The 18,210-nt window shown below is 39.3% G+C and overlaps 1 protein-coding gene across 2 annotated transcripts in view; it reads right to left on the bottom strand.

The window, feature by feature from the left end:
- Positions 1–2,334: 2,334 nt before the first annotated feature.
- Positions 2,335–18,210, bottom strand: part of LOC135197005 (zinc finger protein 260-like) — a 287,023-nt gene continuing 271,147 nt past the window's right edge. For both annotated transcript variants that reach the window (XM_064223894.1, XM_064223893.1), the window contains 2 exons: positions 16,968–17,187; positions 2,335–4,993 (listed from right to left, as the gene is read on the bottom strand). In XM_064223894.1, the coding sequence (XP_064079964.1) occupies positions 2,428–4,689 (2,262 nt within the window). In that variant the 5' untranslated portion in view covers positions 4,690–4,993; positions 16,968–17,187 and the 3' untranslated portion in view covers positions 2,335–2,427. The remainder of the gene's footprint in view (positions 4,994–16,967; positions 17,188–18,210) is intronic.

Below are 18,210 nucleotides of genomic sequence, written 5' to 3'. Positions count from 1 at the left end.
CAAAGAAAGACTGATGTGCCACCATTAAACTCCTTTCCTACTGGATAGCTAAGACTTCTGTCTCGACTTCACTTATTTTGTCCTGTATGGTGATTCCAAGCTATTTTAATGATTAGTGGCTTTGTACTAACAAACTAGGTTTAACTATGAAACTAATTTTGTGCAAACCCATTAGTCATAAACTCTAGTGCCCTTCTCTTTTCCCCTTCCTCTCCAGATGGAGGTCAGCACAGAAGAATATCAGTAGCATATCCATGAGGATCCAGCAATGGGCTAAGCTTGCGACCTTAAACTGTTTCCATTTATTAAATGTTTCTGTTAAAGACCTTTTTACGATTAACAACCTTGTATAAATACATATTTTACTGTAAAAACATAGTACTTTTACCTCAGCCTTTACACAGGAACCTTTCATTGGATAAGTAAAATGACATGTCCCTAAATATTTGTATTATGTACCTACCCCGACAATTGCCCCATACACTCACAAGGGCAGAAAAAATTACATTTTCATAATGTGCTCATTGAGACCTTACATTAGAAAAGTAACTTGATTGTTCTTGCTATTAGGCATTGAGGGTTTGCACCCCCAGAAATTATGCTGACAGGAATTAGGTGTTTATTACTATACTACTATGAGATTCAGGGCCTCTGTAACACGGTTTTTTCGCAATAACTTTTTATCTATGCATTTCATAAATATAACGCTTATTCAGAATACATATTATATCAACACATAAATTTTGAGTGTATTCTGCACTACGTAGGTTAAATAAATTTGGTACTTATAATGTAAAAGTGACCTTTTTTGAAGACGGGCCAACTTACTCAGAGAAAAGGTTTCGAACGCACTCGTTACGTAACTTATGACATCATTTCTTCCCTCTTTCTCGATGGATGATTGGCTATACGTAACGAAGGCTAAACCTCTGGCAACAATGACATATAAATTTAAATACAAGCAAAGCAGTACAACTTTATGAACTCTGGAACCTCCCCACTGATAATTGTCATAATGAACAAACCAACAAAATATGTTAATAAATACAAAAACACTTCGATTATTAGTCTAACTCCCAAAATAAGTTTCCAAAGAAATTACAGTCTACTTTATAGGTCACAATCAGATTGACAAGATGTAAGGAATAGTTGGTAATTACCAAAAACATAGTAGACAAGCTTGATTTGATAACTGCTATATCCAATGTCAAGCAATTTTTATTTATTGGGTATCTACCTATTTACAGAAAAAAATAGCCGGTACCGTATATTGGCTTTAAACCTTCACCAATAATTATCGTCAGAATGGTGACTTCATGAGGCTCCACCCACTTTCGCCTCGTTATAATTCAGGATTACACTGAAGGCTACCATGGACATTGTTGGATTAGAAAATTTAACTTCTGGCTATAAAAACTAATTTGTCGAGTAGTTGTAAGAAGTGCTAAATGATCCTCAAGGATCCCAGCAGTTGGTCTAAACGTTTAATTCATGTATATTACTGCTATACTGTTGCGGCACTACTGCTACAGTAGTATTACTACGCTAGCAGTGATACCCCTCCCACATCTATGTATCGTTCCGCCATTCATAAAGTCTTTGGGTTTTAGAGCCGATGACATTTCTGTCTGGTGGATGGGCGGGGCAACATTTAGTCATAAGGTGATTGTTTACCTTGCTTACGTAATGAATGTTTTTCGACTCTTGGCTCGTAATCATTGGCCATGGCGTCGGCCAGTCATTTTTACTCTATAAAAATCAAAACTATCGGGTTTAGGTTATTGATAATGCTGACAAAATTTGTGTGTGGTTGTAAAATATACATATGTCAACTTTCAGCTACATCCGATGCTTTGACAAGGAGCAAAGTCCAAAAAACCGTGTTACAGAGACCCTGAATCTCATAGTATGATATTATTACATTTATTAAGCTACATAAAATATGAAAAGAAACCTCATTCAGTCCAGGTGCAGATGCTGACACCAGGAGTATAAGCATGGGTCTTTTGCACTGATGTGTAGCTTAGCCAAAAGGAAAGCAACTAAGTATATACTGCAATTTCTTGTGAATTTGAGAAAGATTAAGTGAAAAGTAGCTTATTACAACAGTAGCAAAATCATTGACATTGTTGAAATTGGGACGAGAGTACACATACTATACATACAACATAGTGAACTTGTAATCACTGCCCACTAAACTTTTACTAAACTAGTTGCAGTTTTCACCTCAAACTGACAGCCACATGCACAAAAATGTGCCCTACACTTCGGCATGATTTGCAAATTATCATGCAACTCTTGTGATTAAGGAATTCCATGGAATGGAAAATAAACTGCATCTCAGTATACCAAAACTAAGTTGGTAATATATTTATGTTACACAATCGGTATAAAAATCCAATACATTATTAAAGCATATGTAAGCAATTAGTATGAATGATCCATTTTATTGACTAAAATACCATCTGTTACACTCTCAGTGTCTTCATGTAACCTAAAAATAACTTGAGTTCTAGCTGGTTGAACATTTATTTCTAAAGGTGTACTGTTTGAACATTCAATTGATGGCTCATTACACATGTCTTTATTCTTAAGGTCTGAAACTTCTTGTGTTACATAATTTATATCTGGGACTGAACCCCCAAAATGACTAGAGTCATAAATTTCCCCAATATCAGTCTGGGAACACACTATGACCTGATGTGAACAAGACTTGTAATGCAACTCATGGTCATTTTTGTTAGTGAAAATGTGTCCACATACGTCACAAACAAAGTTTTCTGGAGACTGTCCTGGTTGTAGATTCGGAGAATGTGATTTCAGGTGTTCTTCTAGTTTCTTCTTTGCACCAAAAAATATTCCACATATAGAACACAGGTGTGCCATTTCCTCATTATGCAGAATCATGTGTGTCTTTACTGTTTTACGTAGCCGGAAGCGTTTGTTACATGTGTCACACTGGTAAGGTTTCTTATTTTCATTATGGATTTTCAAATGAATATTGAGTAATGCAACTCTGTGGAATGATTTCCCACAAAGAGAGCAAACAAATGGCTTTTCACCTGTATGGAGTCTCATGTGGCTGGTTAATAATGAACTCTGATAAAAAGTTTTTCCACAGAATTTACACTCAAAACTTTTTGAAATAGACTTCAGTACACTTGGTTCCAAAACCTGCAGTTCCTCTTGTGAATGAGTACTGTAGTGGGGTTTAATATTTTTCTTGTGAGCAAATTTCTTTCCACATATTTCACAAGAGTAAGGTTTATCTGAGCGATGAACCCGCATGTGGTCCTTCAACTTAAAATGCTGAATGAATGCAAGTGGACACAAATTGCATTTGTAAGGCTTTTCTCCTTGGTGAATTTTGTAATGGAATTTTAGGCTTCCCCTTGAACCCAACATTTTACCACACAGGTCACATTTGTACTTTTTCTCACCAGTATGAGTTTTCACATGCTCTCTAAGGTATAATGATGAAGCAAAAGTTTTTCCACAGTTATCGCAACAGTAATCTTTCTTTCCCAAATGAATATCGATGTGAGTTTTAAGGTACTGTTTATGATACATATTGCCACAGATGTCACACTGGGCTTTATTGCTAATAAACTCTTGCAGATGCTTTTCTTGAATGTGTTGTTTCAAGCAGCGCTTATTCCGTAGCCTCTTTGCACAAATGGAACATTCACTTTCACCAGTGTGAATATTTTTATGTTTGAGTAGATTTCTTCTCAGGGAAAATTCCTTTCCACAGATATCGCAGTCCAACTGCTTTGGGTGAGTGTGTCGCTTCATATGGAGTGTTAAATAATTCTGATGTTTGAAGCTCATTCCACATACATGACAGTCATAAGTCTGCCTTTTCTTGGAATGAGTTAGCAGATGGGCCTTGATGTAATGCTTGTCATATACCTTACCACAAACAGTGCATGGAATTTGTTGCTCCTCTGAATGGACTTTACGCATGTGAATTTTTAAGGCATCAGCATTCTTAACTTTCTTGCTGCATAAAAGGCAACACTGCCTATCAGAATGGATCTTTTTATGTTTCAGTAAATTACCCTTGTTAGTTATTGCTTTCCCACAAATGTCACATTCAAATATTTCTGGATCTGTATGGATTTTTGAGTGGAATTTCAAATCGCCACATAAGGAAAAAGATATATCACATACTTCACATTTATGAAGCTCCTTGTTCACATGCTCCCTGAGCAGCTTTTCAGATGGAAAGACATGCCGACATCGAATACATCTTGTTGGTATCCTCTGGACACTGTGCTGTTTCATGTGTTGCAGTAAACTTGCCTTTGTCTTAAATACTGATGTGCAGGTATCACATTTAAAATTCTTTATGGATGAAATGCTACGTCGGCTTCTGGAACCTTCAAGCTTTCCCTTTTTAGATGGCTGATAACTCAAAAGAGCATTTTCTACACCAATTTCTTTCACATGCAACTCCAAATGTAGTCTGAAATCTTTAGCTTCCCTGTGTACCATCCCACATACTGAGCATGCATATAAAATGCCTGGAGCATGTTTATTCATGTGATTTTCCAACAGTGATTTACTTGGAAATGATTCACCACACTTTAAACATTCACAAACATCCACTTCATTATGCTTCAAAATATGTATTTTCAGGCTACTTTCCAGAATGAACTCTCTTTCACAAATGGAACATTTCTTCATTTTTGCAGGCAATTTTTCAGTTTATCTTTCCCTTGTAACATTTGGAATAACGTAAAACAACAAATGGTATAATATAAAATGTTCAAGAATATTTATTAAATACTCATATAATTATTTTGTGTACTTTGTAAAATTTCACTCCAAATTGTTACTTCAAAACCTCGGGTCGAAATATGGGTTTATTTTAAAGGTGAAAATTAAATTTTTGATCACTTTCCATTTCCAACACCATATAAATTTCAGAATTCTCTGACTGCTTCCATTACCTCATGGTGGTAATTTTCCATTGACACATCATGTTTTCCTGAAAAAAATTTTAATATTTGATAAATTACATTAAGAAAATACTACAATATTGACCACTTCTTATTTTTACTTAACTGCTAGAACATAGACAAAAAAAAAAAAAAAAAAAAAAAGTTTTTTTTTTTTAATTTTCATCAAAATCATAATTCCTAAAATTTATTTGAATTCTTTTCAGAATAGACATTTGCCCAAGATAAAAACCTATGAAAAGGGATCTGTCCAAGATAAAAACCTCTTTTATGACAAGAATAAATCCAGCAAAAGCAATTTTGATAAGATCAGAACCACTGCATTCAACTGAATGTGTGTATTGCTATTGGATGAAAGTCATTCATTTCTATACTACACTAACAATTTTAGTTAATGTATATCTCCTTTCCCCACTAAAGTTTTTTTAATTTCATCAAAAACCCATTACATTAACCCTGCCTAACCATGCAATGCATGTTCATTCCAAATGCGTTAATGCACTTGCAAAAGAAAGATGATCAATTGGTTGAGGTAGGTTGGCATATGAGTCTACAGTCCTTTATATCTTTGGTAGCATGTGTCTGTTAACCAGTCAAATTATCTCAAATTTTTAGGAACAGTTCAGGATTACCTACTGCTAGTTCCAACCTGCGACACCTTCTTTACTTGGACAAGTTTTGCTACTAACTCCTGTCACACACTTTGTGTTCATGGTGTGTGCCTTTTATATTATCCCGGTCAACCGATTCAAACCCTTCTCAGTTTCAAGTTTGCAACATCAGCAACAAACTTGCACTTGCATCAGTCCCACCTACATTCAAAGCTTCAATAGTAGCCAAGCAGCAGCACAAGTCACATGTTTATGCCAAGCAAAGCAAGAGGTATTAGACAAGAGTTCAAAAGGGGGTCTAGTGAGGCTGAGTTAAAACAGTAAAATCCTCACCGAGAGGTTTAACCCCAGGACAACAATGCAAAAATGTCTGAAATATAAGTTATTCCTTATATCATATCATAGTGAAAGAGTACTTTAGAAAGAGCTATTCTGTAACTTTTAATAGCCAAAAGAGAAAGCTTCTTGAAATTCATCAGCAGTACAACAAATATATTGGCTAAAAATGGAAAAAAAAGAGGCTTCAAATGTTGTTGAGGTACTGTACTATGTTAATTAACACCAGGCAGTAGATCTTGCCTACTTTCCCTGGTAAAGGTAAATGGTAAACAACCTCTGAAAAACCTTTCTTGGTAAGATTCCAAATTGCCTACTGGATAAAATTTTTTATTTCATACACCTAATCAATCAGTTTCACCATTATTTCAGATAACTTACAAACATAGCTTGTAAGTTCTGTAGACCTTTTAACTACGAGTTGGCTGTGGATTCCTGCTTGGCTTGACCAAGAGCTACAACTGATGTCCTCCAAGACACTGGGAAAGTATGGAATTTCCCCTAAGTCATTCATTTGTGATTTCTGAAAGATGCTTTAATATTTTATACCTAATATCCTCCCCAGGGGATGATGTTGAAGAGTTGGGTAGAGCATTCAGCATCTCATCCATGATGAAAGGTTATTGAAGGCCTCTCTACTATTAGACTGAATTTGAACTACTAATGCTTGCCAAACATACCTACCACTTCTTTAGAATCAGAAATGTATCCTATCTCCACCTGTAATATGATAAGTATTGGGCCTAGAACAAATTGCCTGTTCAATTTCCTGATCTTATTTTACCCATAATAGTCTCTTTGGTTATTTTGTTTATTTTCTGCTTTTCCCAAGCTCTGGCATATGCTGTTTTATTTACCCAAGCTGGTGATCTTAAATGTCTTTGGAAGCGTGTTGTGGTGCCTTTCACTGCACATTTCTGGTTTACCCTAAAGGAACAGCTGGATGCTGTGGAGAACCTGCAGTTCTATTCCTTGGAATTCTTTTCAGCGTGTTACACTTCCATATGAACTAAAGTGCTTCATGTAACAACTTTTCACTACGGGAGATATGGGGATGGAGTACTATGAATATATTGCACGTGTCTGGGCCAATTGTAACTTGATATACAGGTATTCTAGTGCAAAAGCCAAGGAGCATATAGTCAAATCTATAGTAGAAGAAGAAAACTGGTATACATCATACCTTGTTGGTGATCCATTGTTCAATGAAACTACATCATTATTGTCATGCTACTGATCAGTAATGTTACCCTGCTACTGATCAGTAATGTTACCCTATCTATCATACAAGCAACTTCCTGAGAGAGTTGGTTTTCCATTAAAATTAAACATTAATTTGTTCAGCTCTAGAATACCACAAGAACACACTGTATGAGTGACATTTACCTTTTTTTTTTCTTTTTCTGATGAATTTGTGGATGGCCAAAAAACAAAGCGTTTTTTTTTTTTTTTTTTGTGCGAGTCCTTTTCTTTGATGAATTTGTGGATGGCCTATTGACCTGTGGTTCCATTAGTACCCTCTGTATATTCTTTTCTGTTATTCGGTTTATTTCTGTATCAGGATGCTGTTAAGTTTTGTATATGGAAGGAATTAGAACTCTTTGGTCTCACCAAAGCACCAGCACAATTCTTCGTTTTAGGTTAAGGAGTATTATGATTATTATTTTCAGTTCTGAGGAGGTGAAGGGGGGGGGGAGGATGCTGGAGTTCTTACTCACAGAAATTCTGCTTTTAGAAATGTTTTCAAAAAAGTATCAAACTATGATAGTGGTTATATTAAGGGAGATTAAAGATAAGGGTAGATTCTCTTCACCAGGTGGTATTTACTTTACGAGGCAACTTGCCTCCTTTTAATGAGTGTGCTCTTGCCTAGACAACTGAGCACCTAGCCTTGAGTGCTGGGCCCCCACCACTGGGGATGGAGCACCTGCTTAAAAGGAAGGACGCCACTGCATTGACTGGATCCCTTGTGGTATATTTGGGGTAAGGGATTTGAAACATTTGCATTGCTCTTGGCTTGTTCCATTTATCTTTCTTGCATGATCAATGTGGTTGTGTTAAGCCTTTACTTTACCCTTGCTGCTTGCTAAAATTTAAATTCTTTACATTTTTTACCATTGGATTTGTGGTGTATGTTATGGTTGACACACTTTGAGCAAAAGAACATAAATCATACTTTGGGGGTTGAGCAATTATTATAATCTTGTCAATTTTTACATACTCTTGGTGAGTGGCCAAACTTGAAATACTGCTTGAGTTCTGGGTGGAAGGGTCTCTAACTCTCTCATTTACAAATGTAACATGGGAGGCATCCGAGAATATTTGAGTCCTCAGATGTCAAAATGATCATGCTGATCCAAGATATCTTTTTTACTTTCCACACTCATGGTTGGCTCATTTCTAGGATTTCATTTTCAGTGAATGTAAAAGCCTAAAAAGTACGTATATGCTGATATGCACAGAAGGGCCACTGCAAACACCTTTCAGTAATGCCTACAGTGCATCATGTGAGGTGCACTAATGCGACTACTTCTGTATGGGAACCCATGATAGGGAACTTATATACCTACTGTAACATAGTGGCTGCCTAATAACAAGATGCCAAATGAAGTTGAAGGGAGTGGATATGGAACAGACTGTGAGACCCTAGATTCTCCAGACACACCAGATGAACTATCAGAACCTGCCATAACTCGTCTGTTGGCAAAGGATTAACACAGAAAATGCTGAAACTGCCTGTGTGACTGTAGATTTTCCAGACACAGCAGATGAACTATCAGAACCTGCCATGATTTGTCTGTCGGCAAACGATAACACAGGAAATCCTGAATGATGTGCTGGAGATGGTGGATCCTGTCTTTGGAAGGACAAACTAACTCTTGGACAGTGTCAATCTTCTTGCTGAGGTACATCTCTCAAAAGGGGATAGGTGTGACCTCCATAAGTTTATATGTAAGCAAAATGACAGACACAATGCCAGGAGGATTTCCACATGCCTCTCCAACTCCTTGGAAGAGGGCAAGTTATTCATGTAGGTAACATTGTTGATGAAGGACTAAACAACATGCCCAAGAAGCCACAGATGCCACTCCCATGGAGCTGTTTCAGGTTTAAATAAAAGTCCCAGAAATGTAACACACGTTGACCACATAAAGTGAAAGGACCTTTTGTAGGTACAATACATTATAGTATAACATATTCTTGTCTCAAATGTATATTGAGTGGCCTGAATACATTCAGATCCAATACTTAGCAGTATGCCATTTCCCTTATCCAAGTTCAGTTGCTCACATACATTGTCCTTGTTATATTGTAACCTTACCTAATAAAAACACCTACATTTCAGATGAGCTTGTTTCATGTCTCATCCCAACCAACATGGTGCAGTAAGGTATGACATGAAGCAAGCAAAGATAAAGGAGACTTGCAGTAAACCAAAAGAAAACCACAGAGGACCACACACCAACAGTACTGGCTTCTCTCTTCCCACAACAGACTATTTGCTGGTATGTACAGTGTATCATATATGCAGCATAAGGTATTGCTGATGAGCCAACTAGTGCCAATATTTTCACACACTGCACTTGAAATACACAGTACATTTCTGTCACACTGCACTTGAAATACACTGTACATTTCTGTTAAAATCTATTTTAAGCCTGGGTGGGGGTAAACAGAACACTATTAACATGTTCTCAGGACAAACATGATGATGCCCCACTCGCCCAGCATTCACAAAACCCTGTCTACTGTCCACAATCCCCACCCACTCTCCATCCCCAGATGATACCCCAATCAGCTGATTTCCTTTCATACAACACCTGGAGAAATCATGGACTGAGGATCTTGCCAGGATCAGACAAAAGGAGGAAAGGAGGCAAAAAGAAAAGGAGAGATGAAGAAAACAGGAAGAATTATGGGACCAACAACAGAGGACGAAGAAATTGGCAGGCAACAGGAAGCAGACAAATACTGTGCCTTTCTGCAAATGCTATGCCCCCTCATACAGCAAGCAACCACAGGAAGCTCCTGCATACTCCCTCCACAGAAAGCAGTCACCCAGAGACCAACCCTCCCTTCACCCAGATGCAATGTTTCACAATTTTGGGAATGGCGATGTCGATGGAACAATTACCAAGTCATGGTGGATCTGCCCAATTTACCCAGAGAAAAACAATTATTCCAGATGAGGATGTCTTGCCTGGGAAATGCAAAGGATCCTCGAGCACATATTGGAGATATCCCAAGAACTGGATTCAGTATCAATGAAGTCATGGATACCTTCGAGAACACAGGAGCCTTTGGAACGAGAGTCTACGTCATTGGGAGCTGCTCACCTGCAAACAGTTAAGTTTTTAGACTTTTAAACAAAACTCAAGAACATTGCAGAGGAAGTAGATGTCTGTCCTGGTAGATGATCATCCTCATGGGAGTCGGGAAAGAGGAACTTGAACCCCTTGACACCAATGTCGCACCTATGAGGGTCACTATGAAGGCCACTTCTACATTCTGTGCTTCGTCCTCTCAAACTACAGCAAGCAGAAGAAACATGGATAGGGTGCCACCCCTACCACAACATCACAGTGTGTTTCGTGCCAGTCGTGCAACTGCATGCATGGATCCAAAGAGGTGTCCAGCAACAGATAGGTTTCGGCAACTGTGCTCACAAGGGGCATTGGGCCAGGGTTTGGAGGTGCCCTGTCAGACAGGTCCAGTGCTGCTAGTGCAACAGACAGTGACATCATGACAAGTGCTGCTGGAAGAAGACTAGGTCTGCCAAGCCCACACCACCCTTTACAGGCAAGAACCCCAGCTGTTGTCGTATGAGAAGACCCTATTCTAACAAGACACAGCTAATCTCAGTTTCTCTCTAGTATGGTGGCATACGTCCAGGAATCGGATGTTGCTAGACACAGGTACTAATGTCTCCGTTATGGGCCCTCAGCATCTTGACCTGTTCATTCCTAGAAGGGCACTACAACCCTCACCAGTTACCCAGATCACCTTAGCCGAGAGATCCTGTTTAGTGAAGATCCAAGTTCATGAAGATGTCTGAACATCACAGCCATCCTGTAGCCACTGCATTATTCCACCAGTGTTTCCTCTGTCAATAGTTGTTCAGAGCTGCTTCTTAATGCCACCACAGCGCTTGCCCAAGCCAGAGAGTTAAAGAAAGAACTGAAGAAACCCCCACTCAAGCCAAAGGAAAGACACCCAATGCGAATCCATCTTAAGGAAGATTCCGTACTTTTCGCCATCAGTGCACCTCGCCAGATACCATATACCTTCTGGAAACAAGTCAAGGCACAGCTCTATCTCATGGTATATCGGGGCATCATTAAACCTGCTGGTGACAAACCCTTGGACTGGTGTCACAGACTCATCATAGTACCTAAGGACAATGGCGTTTGAGTCACCATTGACCTCAAGAACCTCGGCTGCCTTGTAAAACAGTCAACCGTCGCCCTTACCGTTGTCTAGCATCTGTAGGGTAAGTTCTTCACCTTTGCAGATGCCTGCACAGGTACTGGCAAATGCAACTTGCAGAGGAGAATAACAAGTTAATCACATTCATCACACCCTCTGGCCACAGGAGACGCCTACTGCATTCGAGGAGACAAGGCTCTGCAAGGTGTTGAGAATTGCATCAAGGTAGTTCTCATCCTGCTGTTTGACAAGGATTTCCCCAGCCATCTATGCCGATTCCATGAGAAGTTGATAAGATGCCACAAGTTTGCATCACTTGTAACAAGGACAAGTTTGTAGTCGCCGCCTCCAGCGTTACCTTCCATGGATTTCGGATCTCCAAAGACAGTACTTCACCCCGACAAAGTAACAGCGATCAAAGTCTTCCCTTCACCAATGAACTTAATGGATCTTCATTAATTTTTGGGGTTAGTGAACCACTAAGCCAACTTTATGCCTGAGATGGCTAAGAAAGCTCAACCTCTCAGACTCCTTATGAACCCCAAGAGTGCATTTGTATGTACCACGAATCAGGAATGGAGCATTTCACAGAGTGAAGACAGCCCTAGCTAGCCCACCAGTCCTTGCCTCCTTTGATTCAGCCCTCCCAGTTATCCTACTGACTGATGCTTCTTGGCTTAGCGGACTAGGATATGCCTATCTACAGGACCACAGCAATGTAAAACTTTGCTTAGTACACAGCGTGGCTCATTTCCTTGCAGATGCAGAGATCCGCTATGCCACAATCAAGCTGGAGATCTTAGCCATAACCTGGGCCATGTCCAGGTAGAGAATCCCCATTCGCAACATCTTGAGAAATTCTCACTGTATCTTCACAGCCATGTGGCATGCTGTGCTGCCATCAGCCAGCTCACACCACAGGACGCAACTAGCAGTGTTGAGGCTGGGACACACATGAGGACCATTGCCACCTCTCATGGAGCAGCCCAAAAGACGAAGCCTCACCCCAGGATGCTGACAGGATTATTCAAGATTTCCTCCAGATCATTATAACTTGCATAATTCATTGCTCCCATTCAGGAAACTATGGGACCGCCTCTTAGTCAATGCTGAACTCGTACTCTATGGAGCAAGGATTTTAGTTCCTGCTGCCCTCTTATTCAATTCAATGAGTCACAGAGGAATAGAAGCCACAAAACAATGAGCACAACAGACTGTTTACTGGCCAGGAATCAATTCATGATGTAAGTACTGTCCATGCTTGTGAGCCTTGCCAGGTTTTACAACTCAGTCTCTAGCAGGAACCTTTAGTAAGTCCTCATCATGACTGACAGGCTTTCTGGCTGGCCTGTGGTTCCCCCATGCTACAGGGACACTACAGCATTTCAACGATAAAGATCACCTGTGAATATTTCAGGGAGGTTGGTGTCCCACTTAGCCTCAGGACCAATGAGGAATATATCTTGCTACTTCCCTGCACTACTCTCGGTCCAGTGGCCATGCCGAGGCTACTGCGAAGGCTGTGAAGCATCTTGATGCTGAAGACATGCCCTCCAACACTGACTGTGAAGACTTTGACCGTGGCCTCTTGGAATTACAGAACACTCCAAACTTCACAGGCCACTCCTCTGCACAAATCCTATATGGCCACCCACTTTGCTCCTATGTGCCTGCTCATCCTCAATCATTCTTGCAAGAATGGCTTGAGAAAGCCAGGGACTGCAATCACCATCCTGCCTCCAGAGCCGAATTTGTACAGATGTCGTACAATCAACATGCATGTCCCCTGCCCAGGCTAGAAGTTGGACAGTCAGTCAGGATTCAGGATCAGACTACTCACCGTTGGGATAAGGTCAGGATCGTCATGAGCTATGACAGGTCAAAGGACTATGAAGTATGTCTCCCAAGCATAAGAGTATACTGGAGAAACCAGCGCTTTCTGTACCCAGTACCAACCCCTGGCGCTGACCCTCTACCTCACACCCCTGTGGGCCTTCACATGGACACAAGTGTGTCCTCTGACAGCCCTGCTACAGCCCCACATGGATCTTGAGGTTTTTCAGAAGAACTACCCGCTCGAGATAAAACTATGAGCATGAAGGGGGGAGGGAGGTCCAGATACTATAATCTACAAATATGTAAATTCAAATAAAATGCCCAATAGTATCCCACTTTCCGTCTGAGTTCGGTTGCTTACGCTCATTGCCCTTTGTACTATACAGTGGTCCCCCCCGTATTCGTGGGGATGTGTACCAGACCCCCTCCAGTGAATAGTTAGAACCTGCGAATGTTTGGAACCCCTATAAAACTGCTAAAAACAGCCTATTTTGTTAGCTAAAACTCAAGAAAAACCACTAAAAATGTTCATACTTGGTTTATTTAATAGTTTATCACAAAAAGTGCATTTTATGATGAAATTGATCAAAAAAACCAAGAATTTGTGGATATTTCTCATAGAAAAATACAGCGAATTTTCCACGAATATTGCGGGGAAACGTTCCCGAGAGAAATCTGCGAATGTGTGAGTCCGCGAATCCGGAGGGTCCACTGTATTTGTAACCTTACCTAATAAAGAACCTGCATTTTAAATGAGCTTGTTTCATGTCTCGTCCCGACCAACACCTTCACTCAAAAAAGAAGGAACAGAGGCTTAAGTACTATCATCCTTCAGGTCTGCGGAGCACACTGATGTTACTCCACAGCATGTATCTGAAAAGGCATCAGATGAAGAAACTTATTTGAGACGGATGGTCTACAATCAGTCCAGAACCTTCTATATGAGGAAGAGATAATGGGAGCACCCAAGCATCTTCAGCAGTGTTCCTTCAGCTAGGTTGAATGGGTGGGACTTGATGATGAAGGATTGAGTCAGTGGTGGCCTGTTTGTCAATTTTTAATAAAACTATATCTTAATGGATCATTCACATTTGATCCCTGATAGTCTTTTATTGAGCAACCAGATTTGCTGAACAGGAACACCAATATGCAGTAAATACATCTTGCTGTTGAACTTCTCAGTTCCAGAGTCCTTTGTTCCAAAATCCAGCCTGCCTTAGGATGGTGTCCAATTGGAACCTAAAATGTTAAGAGCGGAATGCAATGCATTAACACCCTACACCATAGTCTCCTTGTATTTTAAAAATTTAATTTATTCATTGATTAAATTTTTCCTTATTAACAGTAGTAACTGATCTCTTCTTCCTGTATATCCCTATACTTGTGTTACTTCTTTCCAATGAGTACAATATTCTTTGGAAGTTTAAATTTCAAGTCAATGGCCTTGTGGGGGCTTGTTTCATATAAATAGGGTTCATCTAAATAATAATCTCTAAAAATGTTGAGAGCCTAAGACTGTCATCCCATATCTTCCTGAACCCTCCAAACCCTCTAAAGGGAAGCCTTGCTATAGGTGAGCAATTGATAAGGATCAGGAGACTGTCATCTACCTACTCAAATAAGGGACTTCTACTAAACCCACCCACAGCCACTAGGGAAAAAATGGGATTGGGACTTCGTAGCACCTTGACGTTTGTGGAGAGAGTAAGGATATCCCTCTGGCTATAATGAGACTTTTAGTTGGAGAAAGAGTGCCGATACTGAAAGGGATAAGACACTGCTGATTGCACCAAGAGGCTGACAAAACAGGCACAGCTTCAGGGGCAGAGTTGGAATCTTAGCAGTAACCAAACTTGTGGATATTCCAGCTGGGAGAGCAGGAGGTTGATTAGCAGCAGTCAAAAGAAACCAAGAGTCTACAAGGGGGAGAGGCAATATTAAAGTAAACAAAAATAGGCCTGCAATATAACCCACAAGCTCGATCCACCAAAACAGACCCAGGGGAAGAGTAAGCACAACATGAAGAATGTTGAGCAGAAGAGGCATACAATCTTGAAGCATTTCATCAAAGGATCAATAGTACCTGGACTAAGATGTGTTACCGAGACCTGAAATAACATCTCAGATTACAACCATGCATAGTAAGGTATTTGTCTTCTGGATTTAACAAGTTGATGACACTAAAGAACCGTTACCACAAAAATAAGGCTAGTATTTATGATTACTGGACTTGTAGTTAACAAATACTTATTTTTTAAAAGCTACAAACTATACCAAAGTTTGAAGTAATTTGTATTTTTCCTAAATATATAAACCAGAGCCATTTATTCAGGTTATTCCTCGGTGTAAGCTGGATACATGAAACGACTGTTTAGTAACAATAAGGTTAATTAGAGGTAGGCAGGTGTGTGAGAAGAGAGTGCTGCAAGGCCACTCTGACAAGTTACGAGTTTCCACCACAACTAAGAACAAGTCTTCAGGGTGAAATCTCAATCCAAGGCCTTTCTCAATAACTATACAATGCCTAAGTTGAGATGCAGAACATGTCACATGAACAAAACAACTATACCGAGGAAAAAGTGCTCCACGTCCTTCAGCTGGAAGACCTGGCTGAAGGCAGAGGAATAGGCTTGCATGGACTATGAATGTTTGTCTACACAAGTGGATGAGTAAGTCTGAGATCTGCTGCAATATCAATCAGAGATGGTCCACTCTTTGATAAATGTTAATTAAGGGTACCTCGCTTTGAGCCTCAATCACAAAAGTTAGCAGATCAGGATACCAATTGGCATGTGGCCAATGAGGCGCTGCTCGAGTTATCCAAGACCTGAAGTGACAAACACTAGGTAGATCATCTAGTGAATTAATCGGACATGAGGAAAGCAAAGATACCAAGATTATCCTGGTGCTGCTGGAGGCATTTCCAAAGAGTCTGGTCTGGAACAGGAAAGCAGAACATCAGGAGCTTCCTGTATAACAAATAATGGTTGCTGGAATTCACCAAGGCTCAAAAAGACTTCATTTTCCCACACACGAAAGTAGGGACCCATCTGTCTTGCCTAACTGCTTCTGGCAGCTGAGCTGCAAACATTCCCAAGATTTTCATGTATAAATGGAGGTCATTCTTTATCAACTGTCAACACCTACAGCAGAGATTTCCCAAATGTGCACCCCACCCCTTCTTGATGCACCTGAGGATAGAAGCAACTCCCACTAGGAGATTCCCATAACCAGCCACCAAGCTAAGGTTGTACCTCACTCTTAGCTCAAGGGTATGAGGTAAGAGGATGGATGCTTGAGGCCAACCTATATTGTTGAAGTGAGCATTGGTGGAGATGCCTGAGAGGAACGCATTTCTCTAAGGATGACAAGTGACTGGGGACAAGCTGCCAAAGCTGAGCTAGTTATTCCCAATTATTTTTTCTCAGTAAGAACTCAATACCTTTACTCAGTTGCACTCCTAAACCAACAACTATTTCTACATTGGACCATACTACACGAAGAGAGCTCTAAGGGACCATAAAAAACTGCCAGCCTACCTGAACCACCTGATCATCTTCTGTGTCTGCAAGTGGACTGATAATTCCGAAATTCAATGCACACAAATATGCTATGTTAAATTAATTACTTTTTATTAAATACAGTATGCATATATTTTGTATTTAAAAATAAAATGACATGTCTGAGATTTAAGCAATGTTAAATTAAAGAACTTTTATTAAATATATATTTTTTATTTAAAAAATTTAATAAAGCATTTTTGAATAAAAATGAAATTTTTATTAGAACTTACCTTATCTGCATAAAGCAATACTTTGTACTTCAAGTCAATGTTGATACAATCCAGTATGTATTTTATCATCTGACTTTAAATTTGGACAGGCCATCTAGAAACTGGCTCGTCTTTCATTGGTTTCCATTTCCAATACTAGATGGCATGTACACATTATGTATGCTTGATGTACTATCCGTTGCCAGTTCAACATGCATATGCGGCCTTATTCCTTTTCAGTCTAATGGGAAAGAATGAGTATGTTAATTCTAATTTCATATTTAAAATACTGACATTTTAAGAATACAATTTGAAGAAAAATTTTAAAAACACAATTTGAAGAAAAATTTTTTTCCTCTTGTCCAAACTCTTCTTATTGTACCACTTTTGGTGTAGTAATGAGTAATAAAGTTTATGTGTTAGCTGATAACAGAGTACGTATTTCAAAAGGCCAAAGATAAAGAGCTGTTCTTTTAGCCGAGTGTCCCACCACTACAGTGAGTTTTATCATTACACCACGAAATTGTCTGATGCCATTACAAGATAAAGCATGGAAGACTATGTCATCAAGAGTGGCTGTGAAGGCAACACCATAAAAGTTGTTCATAAAGTATGTGGAGGAGACAGCCATCAATCAGTCTTGGTAAGGCACTTGTTAGACCCCTTATGGGCCAGGTGCATAGTCTTAACACTGTTGAGCCCTACAACACTGCTGACACAGGACGCTGGGACAGCGGCGTAACTAGGAGTCTCTTAATGAGGGGGCACCTGGGGGCCACAGCTGAATATGGGGGGCACTGGGCATGCACAAATTTTAATACTCATTCTTTTTTTTTTTAAAGCATGAGGAAAGATATTAAGGTTGTTTAAAATATTTAAGCCTACTAATTTGTGAATCACATTTTTATATAACAAACTTGCTCAAATATTTTTTCAGTACAAATTATGAACCTCTGACCACACTTGTAAATCCAAATTAGATATTATAAGTAATGGTTTGGCAATGAAATAAAACCACTTGGTATGTAAACAAAATATAATTAAGGTAATCAAAATTAACACTTGCTTATTATAAAAAAGAAAAAATATATTGGAATTATTAATTTAATATTTCTATGATATGTTTAAACAGTGAGATCCAAAGAAATTAAGACATTTGATTGCTACAATTAACGACTTAGTTGAAGTATATAATAAGATTCCATTACAATTGGTTACTTGATTATTGAACCTTATCCTTTAATTAATAATATTAATAACAAAT

This window comes from Macrobrachium nipponense, chromosome 18, assembly GCF_015104395.2.
Source record: "Macrobrachium nipponense isolate FS-2020 chromosome 18, ASM1510439v2, whole genome shotgun sequence".
NCBI classification, from domain to species: domain Eukaryota; kingdom Metazoa; phylum Arthropoda; class Malacostraca; order Decapoda; family Palaemonidae; genus Macrobrachium; species Macrobrachium nipponense.
Note: the sequence above shows the minus strand (reverse complement) of the source record. Positions and strands in the feature narration are given on the sequence as shown.